The following is a 25796-nucleotide window of genomic DNA, read 5'->3' on the forward strand; positions in this document are numbered from 1 at the left end:
TATGTAAAGAGACAAAGTAAGAGGAGGAACTCTCCCAGGTTAAAGCAGAATGAGGAGTCATGACAGCAAAATGCTTGTGACCCTAGCTTGAATCCTAGAACATAAAAGAGACATGAATGTTTCTTTGGAAGGTAGTCTCAGCTTCTTTGGTCTCCTAAACAAACAAAAGCCCAGAATTCCCTCAGTTATAGTAAAAACAACCTCTACTAAGCAAACTATGATACTTCTTACAGACTTTTTTTTAGCCAGGATATAAGCACACACGTTGGTACCTGTGTTTTAGATTCAAAATGTTTTGTTAAAAGTAAAATTTGTGTTTAAGAATATCTTTAAAAATTTATTTTGTTCTTTTTTTTTTTTTTTCAAGATATTATTTATTTATTTATTTGAAAGAGAATGAGTGAGAGAGAACATAAGCAGGGGTGGCAGGGGACAGGGGGAGAGAGAGAAGCAGCCTCCCTGTTGAGCAGGGAGCCCAATGCTGGGCTCGATCCCAAGACCCTGAGATCAAGATCCCAGCCGAAGGCAGACGCTTAACTGACTGGACCACCCAGGTGCCCCTAAAACTCATTTTGTTCTTAAAAAACAAAAAACAAAAAACAACCCCCCCCCCCCATTTTCCAAAGTAAGGTTGATATTGTTTGTCAACTTTGCTGCTTCCTGGCTGTTTCAAGGGTATTTTGAAAGGAAGAGTCTATGTCTTCACTCAGTAGTAAATATATATGTAATCCTTCTACCTGATGTTGAATCTGAAATATCAACTATTATTATAATACCTGACAAACAGAATAATAATCCCACCTTGTCTGTATCAGGCCTTTTAAAAGCAATGAGATCAAGTGTATATTTTGCCTGATTACTGGGAAAGCTGGTATGGCTTACACTTGTTTACAGTGCATTTTACTACCCAGAGTGTGGATTAGAATAGTGCCCAAAAGTATACGAACCAAACATTTAAAAGAAAACTGGCAGGCGGGATGAACCATTATACACAAACTGCACGATGATTAAAAGCATACAACTCCAGCATATTCACAATTGTTAATGCAATCACATTCCAAGTACTTCCATTCTTGGCAGAGCTTACAAACACTAATGCCAAAAAACATTACTCTTTTTCAAAACATTAACTCCATATTCAAAATTGTGATAGCATTGAGCCTTAAAATCTCTTGGCATGGGTTTTAATGATTAAGTGGTTAATAAAAAAAATTGAGTTGGATAAACTAAAACTATTCGGCTATTTCAGCCACACATGTAATCATTAGAACCATCACAGATGGGAATTTCAGAGAGGTATTCCACAACATTCTTTCCCCACCGCTGTGGGCATTTTCCGCCACCCCCACCAGCCCAGACTAGTGTTGTGGATCCCTGGGACCTCGGACGAACACTAGGGCTCCCCCTCCGCAGGCAAGCCGGGTCCTGTGGCTACACTGGCTGCAGAATGGCCTCCCACTGTCCCGGGAACTGGGCAACGGCCCCACAGCAACGCCCACCCTGAGCTGGGGCACAGGATGGCAAAACACTCCTACCTCCCCCATGCTCCTTAGGGAAATTCAAACTGACCAGGGGACTATTTTAACTAAGTTAACAAAGGAAATCTATTCTGCATTAACATTTCTTTTTTCAAGTTTTTAAAAAAGTTATTATTTCTTTGATTTTGCAAGAGAGGGAGAGAGAGCGAAAGAGCGAGAGAGCGAGCATGAGCAGAGCCTAGGAGCAGGGGGAGAATCAGACTCCCTGCTGAGCAGGGAGCCTGATGTGGGACTGGATCCCAGGACCCTGGGGATCACGACCCCAGCCCTAGGCAGATGCTTAAATGACTGAGCCACCCAGGCATCCTGTATTAACAACATATCAACTTATGTTTGTGAGGGAAAAAATAGAAAATAGAGAGAAGACATAACAATACCAGTAGTTAAAACTTCTAAAGCCTCACTATAAGATTCTGCTGAAGTTACATTGTCTTATTATTTTTTTTTTAAAGATTTTACTTATTTATTTGAGAGAGAGAGACATGAGAGAGAGCATGAGCGAGGAGAAGGTCAGAGGGAGAAGCAGACTCCCCATGGAGCTGGGAGCCCAATGTGGGATTCGATCCTGGGACTCCGGGATCACGACCTTAGCCGAAGGCATTCATCCAACCAACTGAGCCACCCAGGCATCCCTACATTGTCTTATTTTATTGGAAGGTTTTTTCCTATTGTCAGAACATTAGCATATATTCATATTTTACCTAACACTATATCATAAGCAGCTTCCCATCTTAATAATCTTTTAAACTAATACATGTTTCATATGCCAAGTAATTGTAACATGTTTTAGTTAACTGGTTTGTCACTGAACTTGTTGATTCACTTTATTAAAAAATCATTTATTCACTGAGTAGATCTACGACATTCAAAGCACTGGACCAGGGGCACCTGAATGGCTCGGTGGGTTGGGCCACTGCCTTCGGCTCTGGTCGTGATCTCAGGGTCCTGGAATCGAGCCCCGCATCCGGCTCTCTGCTCAGCGAGCCTGCTTCCCCCTGCCTCTCTGCCTACTTGTGATCTCTCTCTCTCTCTCTGTCAGATCAATAAATAAAATCTTTAAAAAAAACAAAAACACAAAAACCCCCACTGGATTAAATATTATAAGTACATGTATATGAGTAAGTGGGTCCTTTCAGAATGCTCTTCAAAATAACAAAAGACACAAACATATATATGCAACACATACAACATACACAGTATACACTCTATACCTTGTATTTAATTTTTAAAAAAATATTTAAGCATTTAATTTTTAAAAAATTAATTTAATTTAATCTTTTAAATTTTTAATTAATTTTTAATTTTAAGAACTATTTAATTAATTTTTTAAAATAAGCATTTAATTTTTATTTTTTTATTTTTTATTTTATTTTTTTTAAGGTTTTATTTATTTATTTGACAGAGAGAGATCACAAGTAGGCAGAGAGGCAGGCAGAGAGAGAGAGAGGAGGAAGCAGGCTTCCTGCTGAGCAGAGAGCCCGATGCAGGACTCGATCCCAGGATCCTGAGATCATGACCTGAGCCGAAGGCAGAGGCTTAACCCACTGAGCCACCCAGGCGCCCAGCATTTAATTTTTTAAAAATATTCTTATGGGACTAAAATACCCTAATTTTCCTTCCAGATATTTCTTTTATTGCTATTTCTCTTACACTTGTCTGCTGGGTTTGTCTAGGCATGGAAATCTTTAAAGTAGCCACAAAAGAAAAATTCTGAGCATCATTAAATATTTTATCTTAAGAACATCCCTAGCCAAAAGTATTATTAGTTCTGCCTACATTTTAGACAAAATTGCTGTATAATATAATACTGGGCTAAGAATGTGTTGTGGTTTTCTTTGAGTTGTGGGACTGGGACAGAGGAGCGGACATCTGGAAACAGGTATCTGAGCCACAAAGATATGGATACAAATTCTCCTTTCATATCTTAACTAGTTGTGTGATCTTTGGCGTATTACTCAAAAACAAAAAAAAAAAACAACTTATTGTGCTCTAGTTTTCCTGCTTGTAGAAAGGAATTAATAACATTTACCTTCAAGGTGGATATAAGGATCCAGAAAATCTATGTAAGGGTCAACCATGTGCCTGGCATAAAAACAGACACTGAACATGTTTATTTCTACAATGGGCACAAACTCTGTTTTTAAAAGATAAAGCTAACTGGTATATAGAAAAAATTATAAAAAGAAAAATTAATTTACTTGGCTTTACTTCTACAGGTGAATTGTAATTCATTACCCATTTCCCAGTGAAGGTTCTAAGCCTTGAAAATTCGAGAAATCTAGACATAGAGAGGTCAGTGCCCTGAAGCCAAACACAATCACCTCAGAACCTAGCTCCTACCATGTCACTAATCCTATGTGTTTCCTCTTTTCTGTACATTTGTGAATATACATGGGAGACGAGGAAGTAAATTCACGGTGTGGGAAGGCAACATCCATTCTCCAGTCCTGCTTTGGGATGATTTGCTCCCCTTTCTTGTTCTTCTCACCTCACCTCTGATTTGAGAGAGGCTGACGGCAACAGAGCCGACTATTCAGCTTCTCTGTCAGCAGACGGAATTAACTGCTCCCCTTCCAGGAAAGGTGATGGTCCCTGGGAGACACCAGTGTGGGAAAGCTGTTTCTGGCCCCTCAGTGTTTTTCCTCCCATCTTACAGGAGGGCTCTCTCTGATCCACAGTCCTCCCTTCTGAATGTGAATGACATTTTCTGGCTGATGAGTGATTCCCTGAAGAGTGCTTCCACAAATTAATATACATGTGATCACCAGTAAGTATTCCCAGGGCTTCCAGCATCCCTCGAATTTTCATGTTTCTCATTTTTTTTTTATAACGATTTTATTTACTTGAGAAAGAGAGAGCATGAGTGGGAATAGGGTCAGAGGGAGTGTGGGGGGGAAGCAGGCTCCCCACTGAGCACAGAGCCCCACTCGGGGCTGATCCCAGGACCCCAAGATCACGACCTGAACCAAAGTGAGATGCTTGATCAACTGAGCCACCCAGGCACTGCTCATTTTTCCCATCTGAATCAAGTTTAAAAGTTGCAACCAATTATATGAAATAAACTGTCTTCAGTCTGTCAGAGTAATTCAGCCATCATTAAAACGACATAAAATCCCAGGGATAAAAAATTCTAGATTTTTTTTTCCCATGGGGGCTGGATAAGCACAGACCTCTGAATGGTCTGCGGGCTAGTCTGGGGCTCCATGCTGGGAGGCACCAGGAGAGAGGAAACATGTCTGCATGCAAAGCTAAAGACAACATTGAAAAGTATTTGTGTTTGAGAAGCTGCCTGCAGAGCTAGTAGGCAGATAAAACCTATATCATTTTTGGAGCTGTATGTATAGAGTATTTCCATAAACCTCTAACCTCAAAAGAACCTATATATAAGATTTTGTCTTTATTTTTGGATTGTCTAAACCTAAGCTCTTTCCCTGGACCCAGGATCAAGGGGTCACTGTTGCAGTGATTTCAGACTCCGGTGTGCTAACTGCACACCCCAAAGCACAAAAAAGCTTGATTTCAAAAGATTATTTTGGAAACTGTCCTCTACACCTGCTGTTCCCTTATCCAGAAAATTCCGACGTCAGACATATGTACACAGCCCATTCCCTCGAGTCATTCAGGTCTCTTGCTCAAATGCTCCCATACTGGAGAAGTCTTCCTGACCATCCAAGTTGAAGCAGTAGAAACCCACTCAAAAACAGGCTCTATACAACCTTCAGATGCCCTATTTTTCTTATTCTTATTCTTCTTTCTCACTGCTTCTCCTAGGATAGATACATTTGATTTCCCATTTCCCCTCCCCACCAAAGCAAGCTCCATGAAGGAGGAACTTAGTTCTTTTCACTGCTGTATCCCACAGAGTTCCTGAATACACACTTGCCATTCAATAAACATCTGTAACACGAATGAATGACTTGTAGATGTTTTAGTCAAGTGCCATACATCTCCAGTTCTCTTCCCAGCGAGATACACACTCAAACAGTGCTTCTGGGGCACACACGAGGCCAATGCTGAATCCTCTCAGATGTCTTTACCACAGCTTAGGAAGCAAGTGTATCCATGGGAGCTACCCTAAGAGTTGACAAAAGGCAAGCTTCTCTTCGAATCTTCCCAGGCTATAACACTCATCAACACAAGACTTGCCCTCCCTCCCAAGCTTCAAATTACTTCATGCTCACAGAAACCTAGACCTCTTTTCTTACCATACTGATCAGAATTGGTGGTGAAGAGAAGGTAGTCAGAAGCACAGGTCTGGGATTCAATATCCAAATCTCCTATCCTCAGGATCAGTTTCTTCCCTTTTGGTACTCTGATGGTCTTTTCACAAACCGTGTGATTGGGGTAAGTCCCTGGGTAATTCTTGGACGTCATGGTGCCACTGTCCTGATAGGTCACTATGTGCCCACAGCCATCACCTGATAAAGAAAAAGAGAATGAGAGGAGTGACTTTAATTCTTACTGAGGATTGGGGCGCCTGGGTGGCTCAGTGGGTTAAAGCCTCTGCCTTCGGCTCAGGTCATGATCTCGAGGTCCTGGGATCGAGCCCCACATCGGGCTCTCTGCTCAGCGGTGAGCCTGCTTCCCCCCCTCTCTCTGCCTGCCTTCTGCCTACTTGTGATCTCTCTCTGTCTATCAAATAAATAAATAAAAATCTTTAAAAAAAATCTTACTGAGGATTGAGAGAGTCTAGTACAATCTCCAAGTCATGTATGTTATTCCTTCATAGAGGGAAATGTGAAGAAGAAGAAGGAGGAGGAAGGGAAGGAGCAGGAAGGGGAGGAGGAGCAGAGGGAGGAAGAGGAAGGAGGAAAGGAAAGAAGGAAGAGGGGAAAGGAAGAAGAGGAAGAAGAAGGAGGAGGAGGAGAAAAGAAGCAGCAGAACGAGGAGGTTAAATTTTGTGTTATTTCATCTTGTCTCCCAGTTTAATCTTCTGACTATTTTGGACCAAAGTGTTTCACATATTAGAATGGAAAGCCCTCAGCCAACACATCATTTGATCATACCACTTTTTCTAATCATCTATTTATCTACCATGGAAACTTACACAGTAGGCCCTTGGCATTCACAGATTTGCCATTTGTGGTTTCATCTATTAGCAAGGCAATGCCATGCCATAATTTGTGGTGGAGAAAAGAATCGTCTAACTTCCAGAGGGTCACCATTTAGTCAAACAAGTCAGCGTGGGCCTCGTGCTGCTGGCAGAATTTGAGATGTAGGCTGAGAGGAGGGTAGAGCCCCTTACAGCTGGAGGTTTCCAACTGTTCGACATTCATGTCGCAGTTAACGACAGTCACAGACTGGAAGGATCCTGATAGCCCCAGGATGTGTCATTAGGGAGTGTCAAGGGTCTAGTGCATGGAGAGCTCGGTGCATACCAGAACTGGTAGAGATGGATACACAAAAAAGCAGCAATGGCAGCTTCGCAGAACTCAGTGAAATGGGAGACAGTCATATGCTCAGCTAACTAATACTGGGTGCTGTGTGTCATCCCGGGAGCTTAAAGCACAGAGGAAGGCAGGAAAAGAACTATTTCAGTGAATTATCACTACTTCACTAAAATAAGACATTTCCTTAAGACTTTTCTGAATAGAGAAGTTCATCAATTGACCGACACATTGTCCCAGTAGATTAAAGTGACTGGTCCCTCACTTAAATATCTAATGGCATGCATAGCTGGGTGGGTTGCAAGGTAAATGAGCATGCACTGCGTTCAAATGACAAAATTCTTGTGGCCAGTATGGCTTCACATAAAAGCAAGAATTTCTGTCCTTAACTGGAGGGAGACAAAGCAGAAATTGGTTAGAGAAAGAATTCTCTCAGTAATAAAACAAGGCCTCTGCATCCCAAAGTCTCCCACAAAGAAGCCCCAATTTGGGCATAGTGGGAATCTAAAGCCCAAGGCAGCCTTCTTCCTCCTCCAACCTCTTCCTGAGCTGGAGAAGGATTGGCCGGGGGCTTTCCTTTATCCCACTCTTCTCTGGCCCTGAGGTTTATAGCCCAAATGATAATGGAGGCTTAAAAAAAAAAAACAAAAAACCTGGCGGTGGGGGGGGCGGGTAGGCAGGGCACAGAACTCCAGAAATACCCTATCTCAGCAGACAAGTCTAAGAAGAAGAATCTACCCATAATCCAGAAACTGCCACAAGATTCCCAACCCTTCCGGCCAGATGGATGGATGGGGGATAAGAGTTAACTTACCAAGAACACAAGCAGAAATGTAGATGATATTAAGATAAAACCACTGGACACCTGCACATCTGGGAGAAGCTTTGGAATTTACATGGAAGACTATAGAGACCCACAGACATTTTTGAGAAGGGAGATAATGAAAGAAATGTTTTAAAAAGGATGATCAACCGGGTAGGGCAATGCTACAGGACCTAGAATGTGGGGAGAATCTGGATCAGAAGAGCCATACAAGGGCTAGGAATGGAGCAGCTAGAAAGGGGAAGGAAAAAAAAAAAAAAAAACAGGGAAATTCACAAGAAAAAAAAATCAAAGGCTCAGAAAACAACAGGTGTTGGTGAGGATGCGGAGAAAGAGAACCCTCTTACACTGTTGGTGGGAATGCAAGCTGGTGCAGCCACTCTGGAAAATGGTATGAAAGTTTCTCAAAAAGTTAAAGTTTCTCAAAAAGTTTCTCAAAAAGTTAAAAATAGAGCTACCCTAGGGTGCTTGGGTAGCCTCTGACTCTTCATTTCAGCAGGGGTCATAATCATGGTGTCCTGGGACTGAGCCCCAAGTTGGGCTCCACAATGGGCATGGCACTTGCTTAGGATTCTCTCTCTCCCTCTGCCCATCTCCCAGCTTGCACTCTCACTCTCTACTTCCTTCTCTCTTGAATAAATAGATAACCCTTAAACAAAAAACAAACAAAAAACCCAGAAACTATCCAATGACCTAATAATTGCACTAATAGGTATTTATCTGAAGGATACAAACAGTGATTCGAAGGGGTACATGAACCCCAATGTTTATAGCAGAAGTGACTACCACAGCCAAAATAGAGAAAGAACCCAGATGTCCATCGACTGACAAATGGATAAAGATGTATATACAATGGAATATTACTCAGCCATCAAAAAGAATGAAGCCTTGCCATTTTCAATGACATGGATGGAACTAGAGGGTATTATGCTAAGCAAAATAAGTCAGTCAAAGACAAATATCATATCATTTCATTCATATGTGGAGTTTAAGAAACAAAACAGATGAACATAGGGGAAGGGAAGGAAAAATAAAGTAAGGTAAAAACAGAAAGGTGGGCAAACCATAAGAGACTCAGCTCTAGGAAACAAACTGAGGGTTGCTGGAGGAGAGGCAGGTGGGGGGATGGGGTAACTGGGTGATGGGCATTAAAGAGGATACTTGATGTAATGAACACCGGGTGGTGTATGCAACTGAAGAATCACTAAATTCTACCCCCTGAAACTAATAATATACTCTATGTTAACTAACTCGAATTTAAAGAAAATCTAAAAAAAAAAAAAATCAACAGACTTAGGTTTTGGTTTAATGGGGAAGATGAGAGAAGAAAAAAAAAACCAAAACCCCACTGAGATTCTGAGTCCAGAAATGATTGCAACACTAAGGCTAATATAGACAGAATTAGAAGCCCAGAGAGAGAGCAGGTTTGGGGGCAAAGGTTGTAAGTCTGGTTAAGGCTGAGGTGACAGCTATCTTTCCTGACATCTTTGGCAGTAAGTACAAAACTGTTGAAAGTTAAATGAAAATTATACCAGAGGGAAGCATACGGTGCAGAAGTACATAGTGCACAAGGCTTTGATTTAAAATTTGAATCATTTGCCTGTTTATAAAGTCTTTCATTAAAAAGTCCAATTTATAGTTTCTCTTGAAGACTGGAAGATGTGGAAACAATGGCAGCAGGTGATCTCACCCAGCTAGTGACACTGCCCTTTTAAAGGAGAAAAGTGTCCTAGGTCCCCACCCCATCCTAGCTATTCAAGGACGTGCCCCAACTTGGGAGGTTATGATTTTGAGCAACCTACAGGGCAACACTAGGGTAACTAGTGTACAAACAATCGTGAGTGTTAATACACACATTACCCTCTCTAACCCACCAAGATATCACCTGGTCAAACATTTAAACATTTAAACACCTTTCTTCTTATGGGGAAATTCTCTCCTTTAATAAGAGAAGAAAAAGTGAACTCCTTCTGGAAAGCACAGCTAAATATTAAATGAGGCGTAATTATATGTGAATCAACTTTCATTTGATCACTATATTCTTAAGTGACATGTCATGACAAAGGAAAATCCCTGGATATCACATTTATTCAATCCTGTAATTATACTTCTTTTACCCTAAAGCCCTAGAGGAAACTAATTTCACCCAGTGATACCAGCAGAAGGGAAGCAGGTCTGGCTTCAACTCTCCCATCATTACTTTGCCTGGGTGATCAGTGCGTCCTTGGAAAAATTTCTCTTTTCCATTAACTATCAGAATGATACTCTAGGAGTCTTTGTTATTCCAAAAAGCCTGAAAGGAACTGCTGAGTCCTAATTTATTAAAAAGCAAGCGGTCATCAGAAGTTTGTAATTTCACCCCTGTCTGTGCAAGGAGACTATTTAGGGAGTTTTCTGTGGCAAGCACTAATATAATACATTGATTCCATGGTATTAACTACATTAGGAATTTTCATCCTCTTGTCCTTCCATGGTCTTGATGAATTAAAAAAACTAGATATACTAATAATACTGTAATAGATTCTTGAAAGTTGCTAAAGAGAGTAGATCTCAAATGTTCTCACCACAAAAAAGAAACAGGGATTACGGGAGGTTAGCTACCATCATGGAGGTAATAATGTAATATGTAATATGTAAGTGTATCAGATCAATACACTGTAGACAAACTAACACATCATATGTCAGTTATACCTCAATAAAGCTGGAGGAAAAAAAGGACTAGAAATATGCCAGAGGGGAAAATGAAGAACTGGGAAGCAGAGATAATGCCTACCATACCATGGACTGGATAAGGCAGATGCATGCAAATGATCAACAGTAGGGAAGCAATATTCCCAGGACCTTACCCTAACACTTAGATAGCTTACTCTCATCACCTAGCTCTAGTGAAGAATCACTGACAAGGAAGGCAACAGAAGTTGCTTAAAAATCTATCACTTCCTGTTCCATTTCTTGAATATCAATGTCAATTTCCTGGTTATGACTAGCAAGATGTTATCATTGAGGGTAACCAAGTAAAGGGTATACAACTTTCCTCTCTATTATTTCTTGCAACTGTATATATTCTACAGTTGTCTCAGAAAAAGATTAATTTAAAAAAGTGTTAGTCTGGTTAAGTTTGGCTGACAGGGGGTGAAAATGAAGAAGCTTTCATTCTGTTTTATACTTTGCTATACTATCTGGATTTTGTTATTCTGTATAAACTATTTAAACTATGCTTAAATAAAACATTATCCACATTTGCATTGAAAAGGTATATATTGAATGACAATCAATAAAGGAGGCCACTTTTATTCTAAAAATCTCTCTGCACCAAAATCATTACCCAAATTTCTCATATGTGTCTGAGGAGCATGGGGTAGCATGTCTGAGGGGGGCTCTCATACATGGTCCAGTTTACAGATGAGAAAATACAATTTATATTGGCTTTCCTTTAGGTTACTTTACTGATGGTGGGGATTTAGAAATGGCTCTAGGATTTTAAAAACATTTTTGTCTCTCTTTATTCGATTTCATGACAAATATTTGTATTTAATCTTAAAAACAAACAAAAAACATCTGAACTGCTGCCCTATCAGACATTCCTTTGGATATCTTCACGACATTCTCCTATTAAAATGAACAGTTCCCTGATGAAAGGTAAGTGACTCCTGAAATGGTCATAAACAGATGGAAAACCACTGGGTAGAAGGTTGAGGAAGAACGTCAAAGTCGAAGAACCAGGTGTATTACCAGCTAAACTCACTAATGGATCCTAGCAAGACAAAGAGTAAGGTAGTCAGATACTATGTGTCTCCAGGTAGGATAAAATGTGCTCTAGGCACCAACACCCATGAACGCTCTTGCCAAAGAGCAAACTGTGAATCAATAATTAACTCCAAATCTCATCAAGCCTTTAGGTCTAACTTCCGAGCTATAGGAAATGCACAAGTTTACTGACACTATAGGAAATGTGCAAGTTTACTGACACCACAAGGAAGACATTAGCCGCATCCAAGCTGGGACATTCTTCAACAATGAACTGTATAGAGGCATAAAAGAAAGTATTTGTGTCAGATTAAAGGAAAGTTAAATAAACAGCAACCAAGTAAATTTTGTTTGGATCCTGATTTGAAAAACCAACCTTACAAAACTTAAAGAAGGTGAGTGAGCTATTGCTATCAGGGAAGTATTAATTCATTTTATTAGGTATGATAATGGTATTGAGGTTATGTAAGAAATGTCTTTTTTTAGGGAGGCCTAATGACATATTTGGGCTGAAATGACATGACATGAGGTGTGGGATTTGCCTTAAGATATGAGAGCAAGAAAAGGAAGGAAGCAAGATAAGAAAAAAGAGACAGGGAGAGGTTGATGGTTACTGAAACTATGATTGAAGAGGCTGTACACATTTTTAAATTTTTATTTTATTTATATATTTTTTAAAGATTTTATTTATTTACTGACAGAGGAAGAGAGGGAGAGAGAGAGCACAAGCAGAGGGAGCAGTAGAGGGAGAGGAAGAAGCAGACTCCCAGCTGAGAAGGAAGCCCTAGGAGGGGCTCCATTCCAGGACCCTGGGATGGGGACCTGAGCCAAAGGGAGACGCTTAACCCATTGAGCTACCCGAGGGCATACAGGTTTTGTTTTTTTTTTTTGTTTTTGTTTTTATTTTTTAAACCAAAATGAAAAGAAACGAAGGTCAGTCTTTAGGGCAAACAATAAAACCTTGGTTTGGAGGATTAAGCTCCACATGGTGTTGGGAGCCCTGATGGGCAGTGAGCCACACTGATACAGTGGTGCGGCATGAGACAGTGAGTTTCAATGGCCACCTACCTACGGAGGTCGTGGATATAAGGGGGAAGGAGGAAGCTTTGCCACAAGGAACCTGTCTACTCCTCAAAAGTGGCTACAGTGCAATGTTTATCTTTTTCTTCCTTTGAACAGTAATTTAATAGCCAAAGCATCAAAGCACGTGATGACTAAACTATGCGTCATTTCCTCTCTCCTTAGGCTGAAAGCTCCTCTCCTCAGCAGAGTATGTGAAGGGTGTCACTCCATGATGGGCGTAAATCCTGGTCTCTTCTTGGAACCCCAACTGGTTTGTGAGATTGACCGAACCCTTCTCAAGAGAACTTGCACAAACAAAACTGGATGAAGGTTACAATTTGGAAAAAGCTATAGGTACTTGGTACTTGGTACTACACCTGAAGTGATCTCTACTCAAAATTTAAGTATTTTAACTCTGAACATTTGCCAGCACTCCACATTAGAAAAGCCTGGTCCAACTACAGTATCTCTAAGCAATGTGCTATTAAGGAAAAGTTAAAGTCATGTTTTAGAGTTCTATTTAATTTAAAAACAGAAATGATGTACACATACAGATATAAAGGGAAAGTGTCTGAAGTGCTATGATGCAGGATTACAAGGGATTTTCATTTTATTTATACATTTATTTTCTAAATTCTCTATAATATGAAAATATTATGTATAAATCAGAAAAACAATATAATTAAAAATACCATATTTACCTAATAGTTTTGGTAACATAGTTTACTTTCAGTATTAACCTTAAGGTATAGACTGGAAAAAGTCCCTTTGAGCCAGTAAACACAAACTGTCATTAAAAACTCACTCAACAAACAGCTGGAAACTAAGTACAGTGTAGTTCCCACTTAAAGAAGCTCACAGGGAAGAGGAGAGGGGTATGTTAACAGGGAATTCTTGAGACTAAAGTGACAGGTCCAAAACAGACTATGGGCTCAGTCTCTGTTCTCCAAATGCCTGAAAGCATATGTCTTGATGCTTTTAATGTCAGCTGTTCCGGAAGTATGGATATCCACAGTATTTTCTAAATAAACTTAAAACAAATCCTAGATGCTTTTTACACACATCAACCATTTATTTAGTCTACTCTAATTCCACCCACTTCGAAAGGAAAACAATAACTTCCTTAAAAGACTATTTCCCTTTTGATAAGAAATCATGTTCCACTAATAGAAAAGTGAAATCAAGATACACCTGGGAGGAACTAGGTTCTGTAACACTACAAAGCATGACTGAGGCTTCCAAAGAACACTTCCAACTGAACTGTACTTGTGGAAAATTGTTTGGATGACATGAAATAAATAATGCAAAAATTCCTTCAGTTATTAACTAATCCATACAATAAAACAACAGATGGGAAACTTTTTTAAAAATTATGGCCCATAGTTAGAACATAGGTTTCTCATTGCAGTCTAAGTAAGCACACGTGCACACACATGCAGTACAGAAAAAAAAAGTCTAATGTTAAAATTCTATCGTATGTAATGTGCTGTGATATTTTCTATTCCACTACATTTTTCTTTTTAATTGAAAGCGTGCTGGTTTTGTCACCTGAATTGATTTTACTGCCTACTGATGGGTCACAACCTGCAATTTGAGAAAGAGTGTTCTGAAATGTCTCATGAGTGAAACCATTTCTTGAAGAATGATTTCATTACAGTTGGATCCTTGCTCTTCTAATATTCAAGTTACAACAGGTCTCAACGCATATACAATCATCCACGTGTGGGTGTGAGAAAATTTATTCCCATGTCTAAGATCAAGTGAGCTCTTGATGACTACAATCTTTTCAGCCACAAAGAAGAGCCTGCAATTATTACAGACTTCTTTGTCTGATGAATCTGTTTCATGTGAACAGATTTCTCAAGGTATTACTAATTTCACTGTCTGTCATACTCTCCCATAAACTTTGCTTTTCTCCCATTGTGCTTAATTTTTTTTATGCTGTATGTTGCCTGAAAAGGAATGGAAGAACCAGGACAGTAGGGTCTATGTGGTTACGTGAGAATAAAACCAGTAAAATGGAAGTTACAATGATGAAACTCCAATTATTCAAAATCTTTAGTATTCTCAAAAGGAAAACGGATAATATTATGCTGAGAGAAATTACAGTGATAACCTCAAAACACATGGACCAATTTTTCGGCAAAACTGTCGTAGAATCTCTTTAAACCCTGTCACCACGCATAAAATAGATGCTAATGACATTACTAACAATCTAATGAAAATGATACCTTTGGCACAGCTGATGAAAGATATTTGGCAGTAAAATAAAAGGAAACACAAGGTACTTATTGTCAAAAGTTTCTCCATGTAAACTCTCAACATAGTGTTTCCTATCAACTAAAAGATTCACTTAAAATAAATCCATTTGAATGCATGAAAACGAAACAAGTCATTTCAAGAGGTCCTATCCAAGACTTTTTAGGTAATGTGAGACTGTATCCATAAGGGTTTAAAGATGTCAAAAATCAGCCGCCTGAATACCTCGGTCGGTTAGGCATGTACCTTTGGCTCAGACCCTGGGATCAAGCCCTGTGTTGGCTCCCTGCTCAACGGGGAGTCTGCGTCTCCCTCTCCCTCTGCCCCTCCTCCCTTGCTTGTGCTCTCTCACTCTCAAATAAACATAAATCTTTAAAAAGACATAAAAAAATTATAATGTCCACATAAGAAGCATCATTTACACCTAATAGAAAAAAAAAATCTTGAAGCCTAATTTAATGCTACCCTTTAATCTGCTGTAGGTAAAACCATGGTTCTTGGTTCTTGGTCACTCTCCAGTCCTGTGACTCCTAAGGTAAAGTTAAAGATCACTGACAGGGGTATGAGGCTGGGTTAAAGATCACTGACAGGAGGCTTTGCACACTTACTGCTTTTCTAATTTCATAAATTATTTCCACATACTTGGGAGGTGACAAAGCACACTGGTATGACACTGAGTTCTTGCCCAGAACTGGCTGTGTAGCCTTGAGTGAGTCCCTTTACCTCTCCAAGCTACGATTCATCATCTATAATGTAGAGACAACGGTAGTGCCCAACTCACGTGTTATCATGAGCACTAAGTGAGATAATGCTAGGAAAGTATTAAGCATAGAGACTAGTATCCAGTAAGAATTAAAAATATTTTAACTGGGTCACCTGGGTGGTTCAGTGGGTTAGGCCTCTGCCTTTGGCTCAGGTCATGGTCTCAGGGTCCCGGGATCGAGCCCCACATCGGGCTCTCTGCTCAGCAGTGAGCCTGCTTCCTTCTCTCTCTCTCTGCCTGCCTCTCTGCCTACTTGTGGTCTCTCTCTCTGTCAAATAAATAAATAAAAATAAAAATAAATTAAAAAAATATTTTAACTGCCATATTTTTACTTAAAACTATTATATATATTAAAGCACCAAGAATATTGTTTTGGATTTGCTGACCTTGTCCAAATTCCCCCACTCACTGGCTCTATGATCATAAGAAATTACCCATTTTATGTGTATCAGTTTTCCTCATCTTTAAGAATCTCAACTACAACTGGATATGGTAAAGACAAATGAGGCAGTGTTAAGCGCTAGAAAGTCTAAACTGTCAGAAACTCTAACTAGCATGTCCCTGGCCCCCAGTATGTATCTAGGGCCCACTAACAGCTGAGTCAGCATCTCCCAAAGCGGGCACTGTGTGTTTTTGAGTGTTGGGGAGACTTAAAAGGAAGTCAAGCTCTCATCTCCAAATGAGCTCGCAGAATCTCACCTTCTTTACTGTTGGACATCTCGAAGCCCTTGCAGTGCACAGTGAAGCTCTCACAGGAGACACATATTCCTAGGGAACCCCTTCCTCAGTGGGTGTCTCCTGGGTATAGGGTTCTGGGCCAGCCAACTCCCAGGCTAGGGAGATCCCGTGATGGGGCTTCTGGGACTAAGGCTCAGATGCAAAGAAGTGGATATTGGCCTTGAGAGTTCTAAGAACAATACTGAAATTATACTATGTGAATCTGATATTCAGAAGGAAGACTCTTCCCACTGTTGTTTGGTTACAAGTGCTTTGGGGGAACTGGCAACAAATCAGATGCATTGTTTCAGAGAAGTTTCTTAATTTCACAGATGAAAGGGGGGAAAACGTGTTTGTGCAGCAAAACTCGTCTAAGATGACTATTTTATCTCTGTCAAATAGATGCTCAGGATAAGGAAGTCAGAGAAAAGCAGCCATTGACCTTTACTAATAATGTCAGGATGTTGATGTAATGTCCAGGCTGCCATTGCTACAGGTGAAGACAAATGCAAGAAATCTTTCCTGTCTCTACAATGTGCTATACTGTCTAACCTCGGCTCCATAGTAAATAAACATATTGCCAATATTCAGATAAAGTGTAACTGGATGTTGACTTTTCCCTCTGGATTAAAAAAAAAATCCAGTATCACCAAGTTTACACAAAGTTAACCTGAGTTTCAGAAATTAAAACATATTTTATGTTCTTATTTAATCTTCTTAAGATGATCATATTCGGCAGATAATATTAGATCCTTTTTTAAAATTCTGACGAATGCTCAACGTCACTTGCCATCAGGGAAATTCAAATCAAACTGCAAGGAGATACCACCTTACACCAGTCAGAATACCTAAAATTAACAACTCAGGAAACAATAGATGTTGAAGATGTAGAGAAAGGGGAACTCTCTTACATTGTTGGTGGGAATGCAAGCTGGTGCAGCCACTCTGGGAAACAGTATGGAGGTTCTTCAAAAAGTTAAAAATAGAGCTCCCCTAGGACCCAGGAATTACACTCTAGGTATTTATCAAAAAGGATATAAACATAGTGATTTGAGGGGGTACATGCACCCAAATGTTTATAACAGCACATCCACAATAGCCAAAATATAGAAAGAGCCCAGATATCCACTGACAGATGAATGGGTAAGAAAGATGTGGTGTGCGCACACACACACACACACACACAGACAGCTATATATAGAATATTACTCAGCCATCAAAAAGAATGAAATATTGCCATTTGCAATGATGTGGATGGAACTAGAGGGCATTATGCTGAACAAAGTCAGTCAGAGAAAGACAAATACCATATGATTTCACTCATATGTGGAATTTAAGAAACAAAACAGATGAACAGAAGGGAAGGAAAGGAAAATAAAATAAGATGAAAATACAGAGGGAGAAAAACCGTAAGAGATGCTGAACTCTAAGCAACAAACTGAGGGTTGCGAGAAAGAAGAGAGGAGAGGGCAATGAGCTAGATGGGTGATGGGCATTAAGGAGGGCACTTGATGTAATGAGCGCTGGGTGTTAGATACAACTGATGAATCACTAAGCTCTACCCTGGTAACTAACAATACATCACATGTTAACTAAATTGAACTTAAATAAATAATTTTTAAAAAATTAAAAAAAGACAAACCTTTGAGATACCACTTTTATATGGTTTTATTTTAATATCTAATCCTAAAACTAGAACAAGTCTATATTCTCAAATCTTTGACACTGATTTTCATCTACAGTTCATTTAGAAGTCTAGGACAGGCAATAATAAATTTTAGGACCTACATTAAAGCCACAGTGACATTTCTGACCTTTGGAAAAAAGTATCAATTTAGGAATTATTTGAGCATATAGTGGAAAATATATGAAGAAATAGGAGGAGAAAGTTTCTGGGAGCATACATGTATGTCCCATATACAAGGAAAAAGCAATCAATGTTTACTGACCAGAAAAAAAGCAAATCTCAGTTAGGAAAGAGATGGCATCTTAACATGCTTTTACTGAAGGATGAAACAGAAGAGCTGATGGAGGAAGAAATAAACCTTATAAAACTCCTATCACACTGCATAGTCCCCCAAATTACACTGCCTTGGCACATGGCACATCGGGTATCACTGAGTTTATCACAGTGCGACAAAAGCACATGGTTATCTACTAATTGGGATTTGAAAAAGAAACCTCTAAGAGAAAAAGAGAAAAACCTCCAAGAGAAAAAGACCTCTAAGAGAAATCAGACTATTAATTTAAAAATTTACTGCATAAATAACCTCCTGAAATTATGTTTCTCCAAGGCTTCTTTTTCTTTAACTTGATCTCCCCTGGACACAAGCACCTGTCTAAGATGAAGGGCAGGAGACCATCCTAGAAGGCATCTAGGATTTTAAGACATGCATGTGCCTGTATTTGACTCTGGACACTCAAGGTGAGTGCGCCTGGGGTAAATGATTCAATCTTTCTGAATCTCAGTTCTATTCAGAGCACTCAGAACTCTTGGGATTGAATTAGATGCAAAAACACTTGCTAAATCAAAATACATATGAGCATATGAGGGGTAGGGTTTTCCATTTTTATTTACATAAAAAAAAAACCTGGGTGGACAAGCAACACTCCATGGATGCTTAAACCACTGAATGAAAACTTGATGGGGAAGAGTAGCTTTACCGAGTAAGCGGCTACTATTTCATAGGTTATTTTCAAGTCATAAGGGAAAAAGGCAACTTCAAAATGAAGAGGTAGAGTTGTTACTTCTTGAATTCACTGAGCATTTTCAGTGTGGTGAAAAGTGGGCCAAAAATAGCAACAATAATATATGCATCTTGAGATCCGGTTAGCAGCATATGACTCCTTTGTGGTACTTGAAAAAAAAAAAAATTCAGCTTGAATCTAATCAAGTCTTTAGGTCTAAGTTCAAGTTTATAGAGAAATACAGTGGATAGTGCCCCAAGGAAAAGATAAGAAATGGAGAGGTCATTTAGTCGAATTTAAGGGTGAGCTGTGTCACACTATAACTAATGTCCTCCAGGAAAAATAAAAACCATGTGGGCAGGGCTTAATGGTACATTGCAGGTGACTTAAGAGACAGAATAACAAATTGTAATATGTGGACCTTGTTTGGATCTTTCTTTGTACAAAGCAGCAGTAAAAAGATACGTTTAGGTCAACTGGGGAAATTTAAATTTTGAATTGAGTATTAGATGATATTAAGATGGTTCTAGTAATATTTTCAGGTGTGCTCATGGCATGGTAATGCAAGAGAATATTTAGAGACACAAATGAAATATTTAGGAGAGAAATGCCATTAAGTCTTTAATAGATTTTTAAATACCTCAGGGGGAAAACAGTGTTTCTGTGAAGATCTTGGTCGAATGGATGAAGAAGATGTGGCCCATATATACAATGGAATATTATTCAGCCAACAGAAAGGATGAATACCCAGGTTTTGTATCAACATGGATGGGACTGCAGGAGATTACACTTAGAGAAATAAGTCAAGCAGAGCAAGTCAATCATCATATGGTTTCACTTATTTGTGGAATGTAAGGAATAGCATGGAGGACATTAGGAGAAGGAAGGGAAAAATGAAGGGGAGGAAATCGGAGGGGGATACAAACCATGAGAGACTATGGACTCTGGGAAACAATCTGAGGGTTTTAGAAGGGAGGGGTGGGGGATGGGTTAGCTCGGTGATGGGCATTAAGGAGGGTATGTACTGCACGGAGCACTGGGTGTTACACGCAAACAATGAATCATGGAACACGACATCAAAAACTAATGATGTACTGTATGATGACTAACATAACATAATAAAATAAATACATAAATAAATAAAAAGATCTTGGTCACATAGCACAGCAACTGTAGCAAAAAGGATAAAAAGGGAAAAGAAAAAAGACGATGAAAAACAGAAAGAAAAAAGAGTTTCCTACATACAAGGCAAGAGGATTTCAAAATTTTTAGGCCTTTTGGAGCTCACAGAAACAGCCAGTACAGGCCCATTTCTCTATCTGTGGACTCTATTCAATTTTAATCTGTTGGTAAAGCAGGGGCTTTTTGAGGGGGGAAAAAGGCAAGTCACGGTACATGTAATTCTCAGAATAAGGAGCTTCTGTTCTAAACTCTTCAGGGTGGGAGCAATTCAATAAGCAGATTTCATGTTTCAGTGGTCCTATGGACTAGCTAGTCTCAAAAGTTTCCTCCTTTAGACTTTAATCAACTACATTTCAATATGAGGTAAACTTGCTTTTGTGAAAAGCTGTAAAAAGGCTGAATTAAATCCACTTAGCCATTTAAAAAATTAAGTGAGACCCACAGAGATGTTTACCTATATTCCCTGTGGGAAGTTTTACGCACTGGTAATTCAAACTTACTGAACTTCTTAACTTTTAATACCCATTGGCCTTGTTCTTTGTCAGATATAATAGTGAAATAAAGTTTTAGGTTTTTTTCCCTTTTTTCAAGAATACAGTGTTCTATAAACAATCATTTGGGAGCACCTGAGTGGCTCAGTCAGTTGAGTGTCCAACTCCTGATTTCAGCTCTGGTCATGATCTCAAGGTTGTGAGAAGAGTCCTGAGTTGGACTCTGTGCTTGGGTGAGGAGGGAGGGGCGGGGGGGTGGGGAATCCTGCTAGAGTCTCTCTCCCTCTCCTTCTGCCACTCCCCCTCCTCCCTCCCTCTCTAAAAAGAAGAAGAAGAAGAAGAAGAAGAAGAATCATTTATATACAACTTTTGGGCGCATCCACTAAACACACTCAATAATGAAATGGAGCCAGATTCGTTCTAATTTCCAAGGATTTTAATTTTGTAACAAAAGAGAGACTGTTCTTTTCCCTTCTGGTAAAATGTAAATATTTTGGACATTGCATTAAAAGGCTACAATGATTTGAGTTGGAAAATGATGACTATAAAACCATATAAAACAAATGCAGTTACCAATAAACATAAACTCCAAGTAGTCTAATCATGGACAAGGCAGACACCTATATGTATAAATTAAGAATCTCATCCAAAGGGGCACCTGAGTGGCTCATTGAGTTAAAGCCTCCGCCTTCGGCTCAGGTCATGATCCCAGGGTCCTGGGATCGAGCCCTACATCGGGCTCTCTGCTTGGCTCACCGCCACTACCCTGCCCCTCTCTGCCTGCCTCTCTGCCTTCAGATCTCTGTCTGTCAAAGAAATAAAAAATAAATAAAACCTTAAAAGAAAAAAAAAGAATCTCATCCAAGAAGGACCAAGAAATACATTTTATCTTTGTAAGATGTACTTACCATCCTTGTAAGAGGGAATTACCTTACCATCTGACACTTAGTACATTTAAATACGGTATGGACAAGCAACTTACTTCTGACTCCAAAAGCAAAGAAGGGTTATCTGAATCACACAGAAGACAAAAATCTCGACAAGACTCAATATTCCTCAGCAGCAATAAATGACTAGAAAATGCGTTTTCAGTTTAAAATCTGAAGGCTAATCCTAAAAATAAATATAAACTTAGAATTTTTCCCCAATTAGTGTGGTGAAAGCTTTTAATAAAATGTTAAGTTGAAAAAAAGAGGATTATCAAAGCATATAGAGATTAGGTCATAGAGGGAGTATCCAGGTATCAGTTTTATTGTTCTTTACTCCTTTATACATATTTTATATATGTAATTTTGTCTACTTGATACTTAGTAAAAGCGAACAGTAGACAGTATATTAGTGTATGTGCTGTAGGGATATATACTTGTATTTGTGTGTGTGTGTGTGTGTGTGAGTGTCATAAGCTTGTCCTTAGTGGTTCTCCATGTAACATCTTCCTTTCAGGATTATGCTATGTCAGTACAACATTATTTATCAATATTCTGCTTTGTTCCACAACTGTTCTGCCTTGTAAGCATTAGGAAATATGTTTGTGAAAGCAGTCAGAAAAGAAAGCCCTAAGTGAAATTTAGCTTTAAAAAAACAAACAAACAAAAAAAGAAAAAACAAAAAACTCCAGTATAACTTTATAAAAAATTAGGGAAAAATGGATGAAACAAAATCACTTAGCTATTACCTTGTTTCAATGTTCTTCTTTGCAGCTTTTCCTACCAAAAAAAAAAAAAAAAAAAAATCCACCTAAGCTAAAATTACCACAGAGAAGACATAAGACATTTCTGTAAGTATTGGGTATAATTTCATATAACATAAAACTCCCAGAAAGACAGTTCATAAAAACCAGACTGATAGATCAAATTGAAATGTCAGTGAACAGTCAAGGCATAGATGACAATATGGCTATTAAGCCATGTTAATGTCACAAATGGATGGACACTATCCCCAGTGATTTTGGGGTCCCTGACACACTCAATGTACAAGCAGCTGGAGATCTTGGGGGACACTGACTCACCTGATCCAAATCAGGATACTACTTGCTCTATTATTCCCCAGACTGCCAGCTCCTGACTCCTGGCAGCTTTCCTGGTGTTGCCTGCAAAGGAGTCTCAGAAATTCCCAAACTTCTCAGAGCTGGATTTAGCTATTTTCTTAAACACACGGAGAATGTTTCCTAAGGCATCATGGTAGTCATGCACGCAATTCTGTTTAAAACAACTTAGTGAACATTACCCTTCACCTCATTCTCTCAAACCTCAGCCACACCACTCATGTACGGACACAGGAAAGAGTTATCTGGAGCTCTTTCTCTTCCAGACACTGTACCAGGTGCTGGTGTAGACTCTAAAAGGCTTCATTTCATCTCTAGTCTCCCTCATTTTCTTCCCCTTCCCCCGCAAAAAACAAAAACAAGAATGAAAACAAAACAAAACCCTCTCTTCTTCGCTGTCACCGGAAGTCAAGTTTGACAGCTGGTCTGCATTCAGCATGCAGGGGCTCACAGAGAGAACTTATTTCTACACTGGGCTAGAAATCACCATGTGGGTTTTTTTTTTTTTTCCATCAGTTAAGTCTCTCCCACACCCCCACCTTCCAGGCAAACAACTATATACAAAGCAGAGAATAAACATCTGGAAAATGACACCAACATGACTTTCCAGTTGCAAAAAGGCAAAATTACACCATAATCTAATGAAAAATAAAAACTTGAGAGTCTGGCAATATTTTTGCATTTATCTTCAAAACCAAGCTTTATCAGAATGAATAGCTCTAGTTTAAATCCATCTTTTCAGACTTTTTGTCTATAAATTACAGTCGGACTAGACATACTATTTTATTACTTTGTCTTGCTCTGGTTTTGAGTCTCAGCTCGAGTCAGCTCTGAGTCTTCAACAGGGCAGGAACTAGGTCTCCACTGCCTTCTCACCCATCCTCACTGAGCACACATTCCCGACTGAGCACCCACCATGGGCTGGCCACTGTTCAAAGCACAAAGCTCCTCCTGGACCTTACATTCTTGTAGGGGGAAGACAGACATATGAAATAAAAGTGTAACTGATACACTCTGGTGGAAGATGGTAGTGCTCCAGAGAAAAGCGAAGGCAGGGAAGGGGGATTAAGGAGTCCTGAGGGATAGCAGGAGGGTTACAGGTGGTTAGGGCCATTTTCCCCAAGAAGATTGAAGGGGGAGGGAGTCATGTAGATATTTGAGACAAGCATATTCCAGGCAGAGGGAACAACACATGCAAAGGCTCTGAGGTAAAAAGAGTGTCTGGTATCTTTGAAAAAGAGTAAGAAAGCCAGAATGGCTGGGAGTATGGGGAAGCATGGTAGAAAACAAGGTCCTAGAGGAAGTGGGGAAGGCAGAAACAAGGGGTCCCCAAACTTGTCAAATAAGTCGTAATAAACAGTAATGAACAGGAAGATGACTGGCATTTATTGAGGTTTTCCTACGGGTTAGGTGCAATTCCAGATAGGTTATGTGTATTATTTCCTTAAAAAATGCAAAACAACTGGTTACTCTAACATGTAGAGTGCTGACTCTGTGCTTCAGGACACAGAGCAGTAACCCAGAACTCAATACGAAATATTTCCCTGAACAAGTTTTGTTTTGTTTTGTTTTTCTGCCTTAACATGACTAAAACCTTTGTTAAATGCTGCAATTAGTTTTACCTCTCCATGCATCTTAAAAATAAAGCCATAATTCCTTGTAAATGTCAGATGTCTAAGTTATTTCCAAGTTATGTTTTCTATGTGATTGTTCATGTCTATTTTAATGCCACAAGGTTAAAGAGTTCAACTTATAAAGTAAAAAGTTAATAACTTCAGTTCAGACACTAGTCAGAGTTCGAATCCTAATGCATCCTTTGGTTTGTTTAATGAAGCCTTTAGCATTTTAACATCTTTTTTTCCTGAACTATATGATACAACTTAGTGTTTCTGAGTGTTACATCTACTACAGCCAAAAGATATGGTATATTCTGGTCTGCTGGCACGTTACCTTCTTTTTGCTGTTCTTTTATCTGAAATATATATAGACATGTAGAAATAAGTATGCCAAGAGAGCAGGCTTACTAAACACAATTAATTAAGGGAAGCACCAGAGAAAACTTCATAAAGACCTTCAATAGACTCTTTGTTACTTAGTTTCTTTTTTTTTTTTTTTAAGATTTTATTTATTCATTTGAGAGAGAGACAGAGAGAGCACAAGTGATAGAGAGGCAGAGGAAGAGGTAGAAGCAGACTCTGCTGAGCAGGGAGCCTGATGCAGGACTCGATGCCAGGACCCCAGGATCATGACCTGAACTGAAGGCAGACACTTAAGTGACTGAGCCACCCAGGCACCCCTATTACTTAGTTTCTAGTAATTAGGAAATAACTTGAAGATATCACCTAAACATGAAAAGATTGTTCAGTTTAACCCAAGAAACATTTATTAAGCACATTTGTCAGGCGCTAGGAGAAGGACAATCCCAGTCACTCCCTCAGGAACTGGCAGTCCAACAGGGTAGACAGAATCCCAGACCCTGGTGATGATGGAAAGGCTGGGGCAAGTATACACACTGATACAGAAGGTACCAGAATAAGCTTGGGCTTACTTTTTAAGAAGTCACTCACCCAGAACGTCAGACATCCACTGTCCACATCTAACCAAATATGTAGGAGAGATCTTATCTATCTTATATCTATCTTATATATCAGACCTTCTGATAGTAACAAATGAGAGTTGGGCAGAATTTTTAAGGCAATTTTAAAGTATCCAATTCTATGCTTAAAGTTTCCTTAGAGACTGAATGTTTATTTTTATTCTTCACTAAAACTTAAATCACATGGAGGAAATCTTTAATATACATCTACGAATATTTTCCTGAGGAGAGAATCAGGGATTTTTAGTTAGCACAAATTCATCACACAAATTAGGATATTTTGTCCTCAAAACTTAGAATCAAGGTATGAAGATCTAAGTCCAAACCTATGAATTTATACTAATTGCATTAATACTAAAGATCAATTTATACATAATGTTACATAAGATGAAAAACCATGTGAAACCATATCTAAATTTAGTTAAGTCAGTCCAGAGGAAGGGCATAAGAAGGAGCAGAAATCAGACCAAATTTTGCTCATCTAGTCCTGGGGCCTGGG

The 25796-nt window shown here is 39.2% G+C and overlaps 1 protein-coding gene across 1 annotated transcript in view; it reads right to left on the reverse strand.

Annotated features, from left to right (window-relative positions):
• The window catches only part of DCBLD1 (discoidin, CUB and LCCL domain containing 1), a 67580-nt gene that overhangs the window by 38826 nt on the left and 2958 nt on the right, over positions 1-25796 (reverse strand). The window contains 1 exon segment of the mRNA XM_044250029.1: positions 5744-5956. Within this exon segment, the coding sequence (XP_044105964.1) occupies positions 5744-5956 (213 nt within the window).

This window comes from Neovison vison, chromosome 1, assembly GCF_020171115.1.
Source record: "Neovison vison isolate M4711 chromosome 1, ASM_NN_V1, whole genome shotgun sequence".
In the NCBI taxonomy this organism is placed as follows: Eukaryota; Metazoa; Chordata; class Mammalia; order Carnivora; family Mustelidae; genus Neogale; species Neogale vison.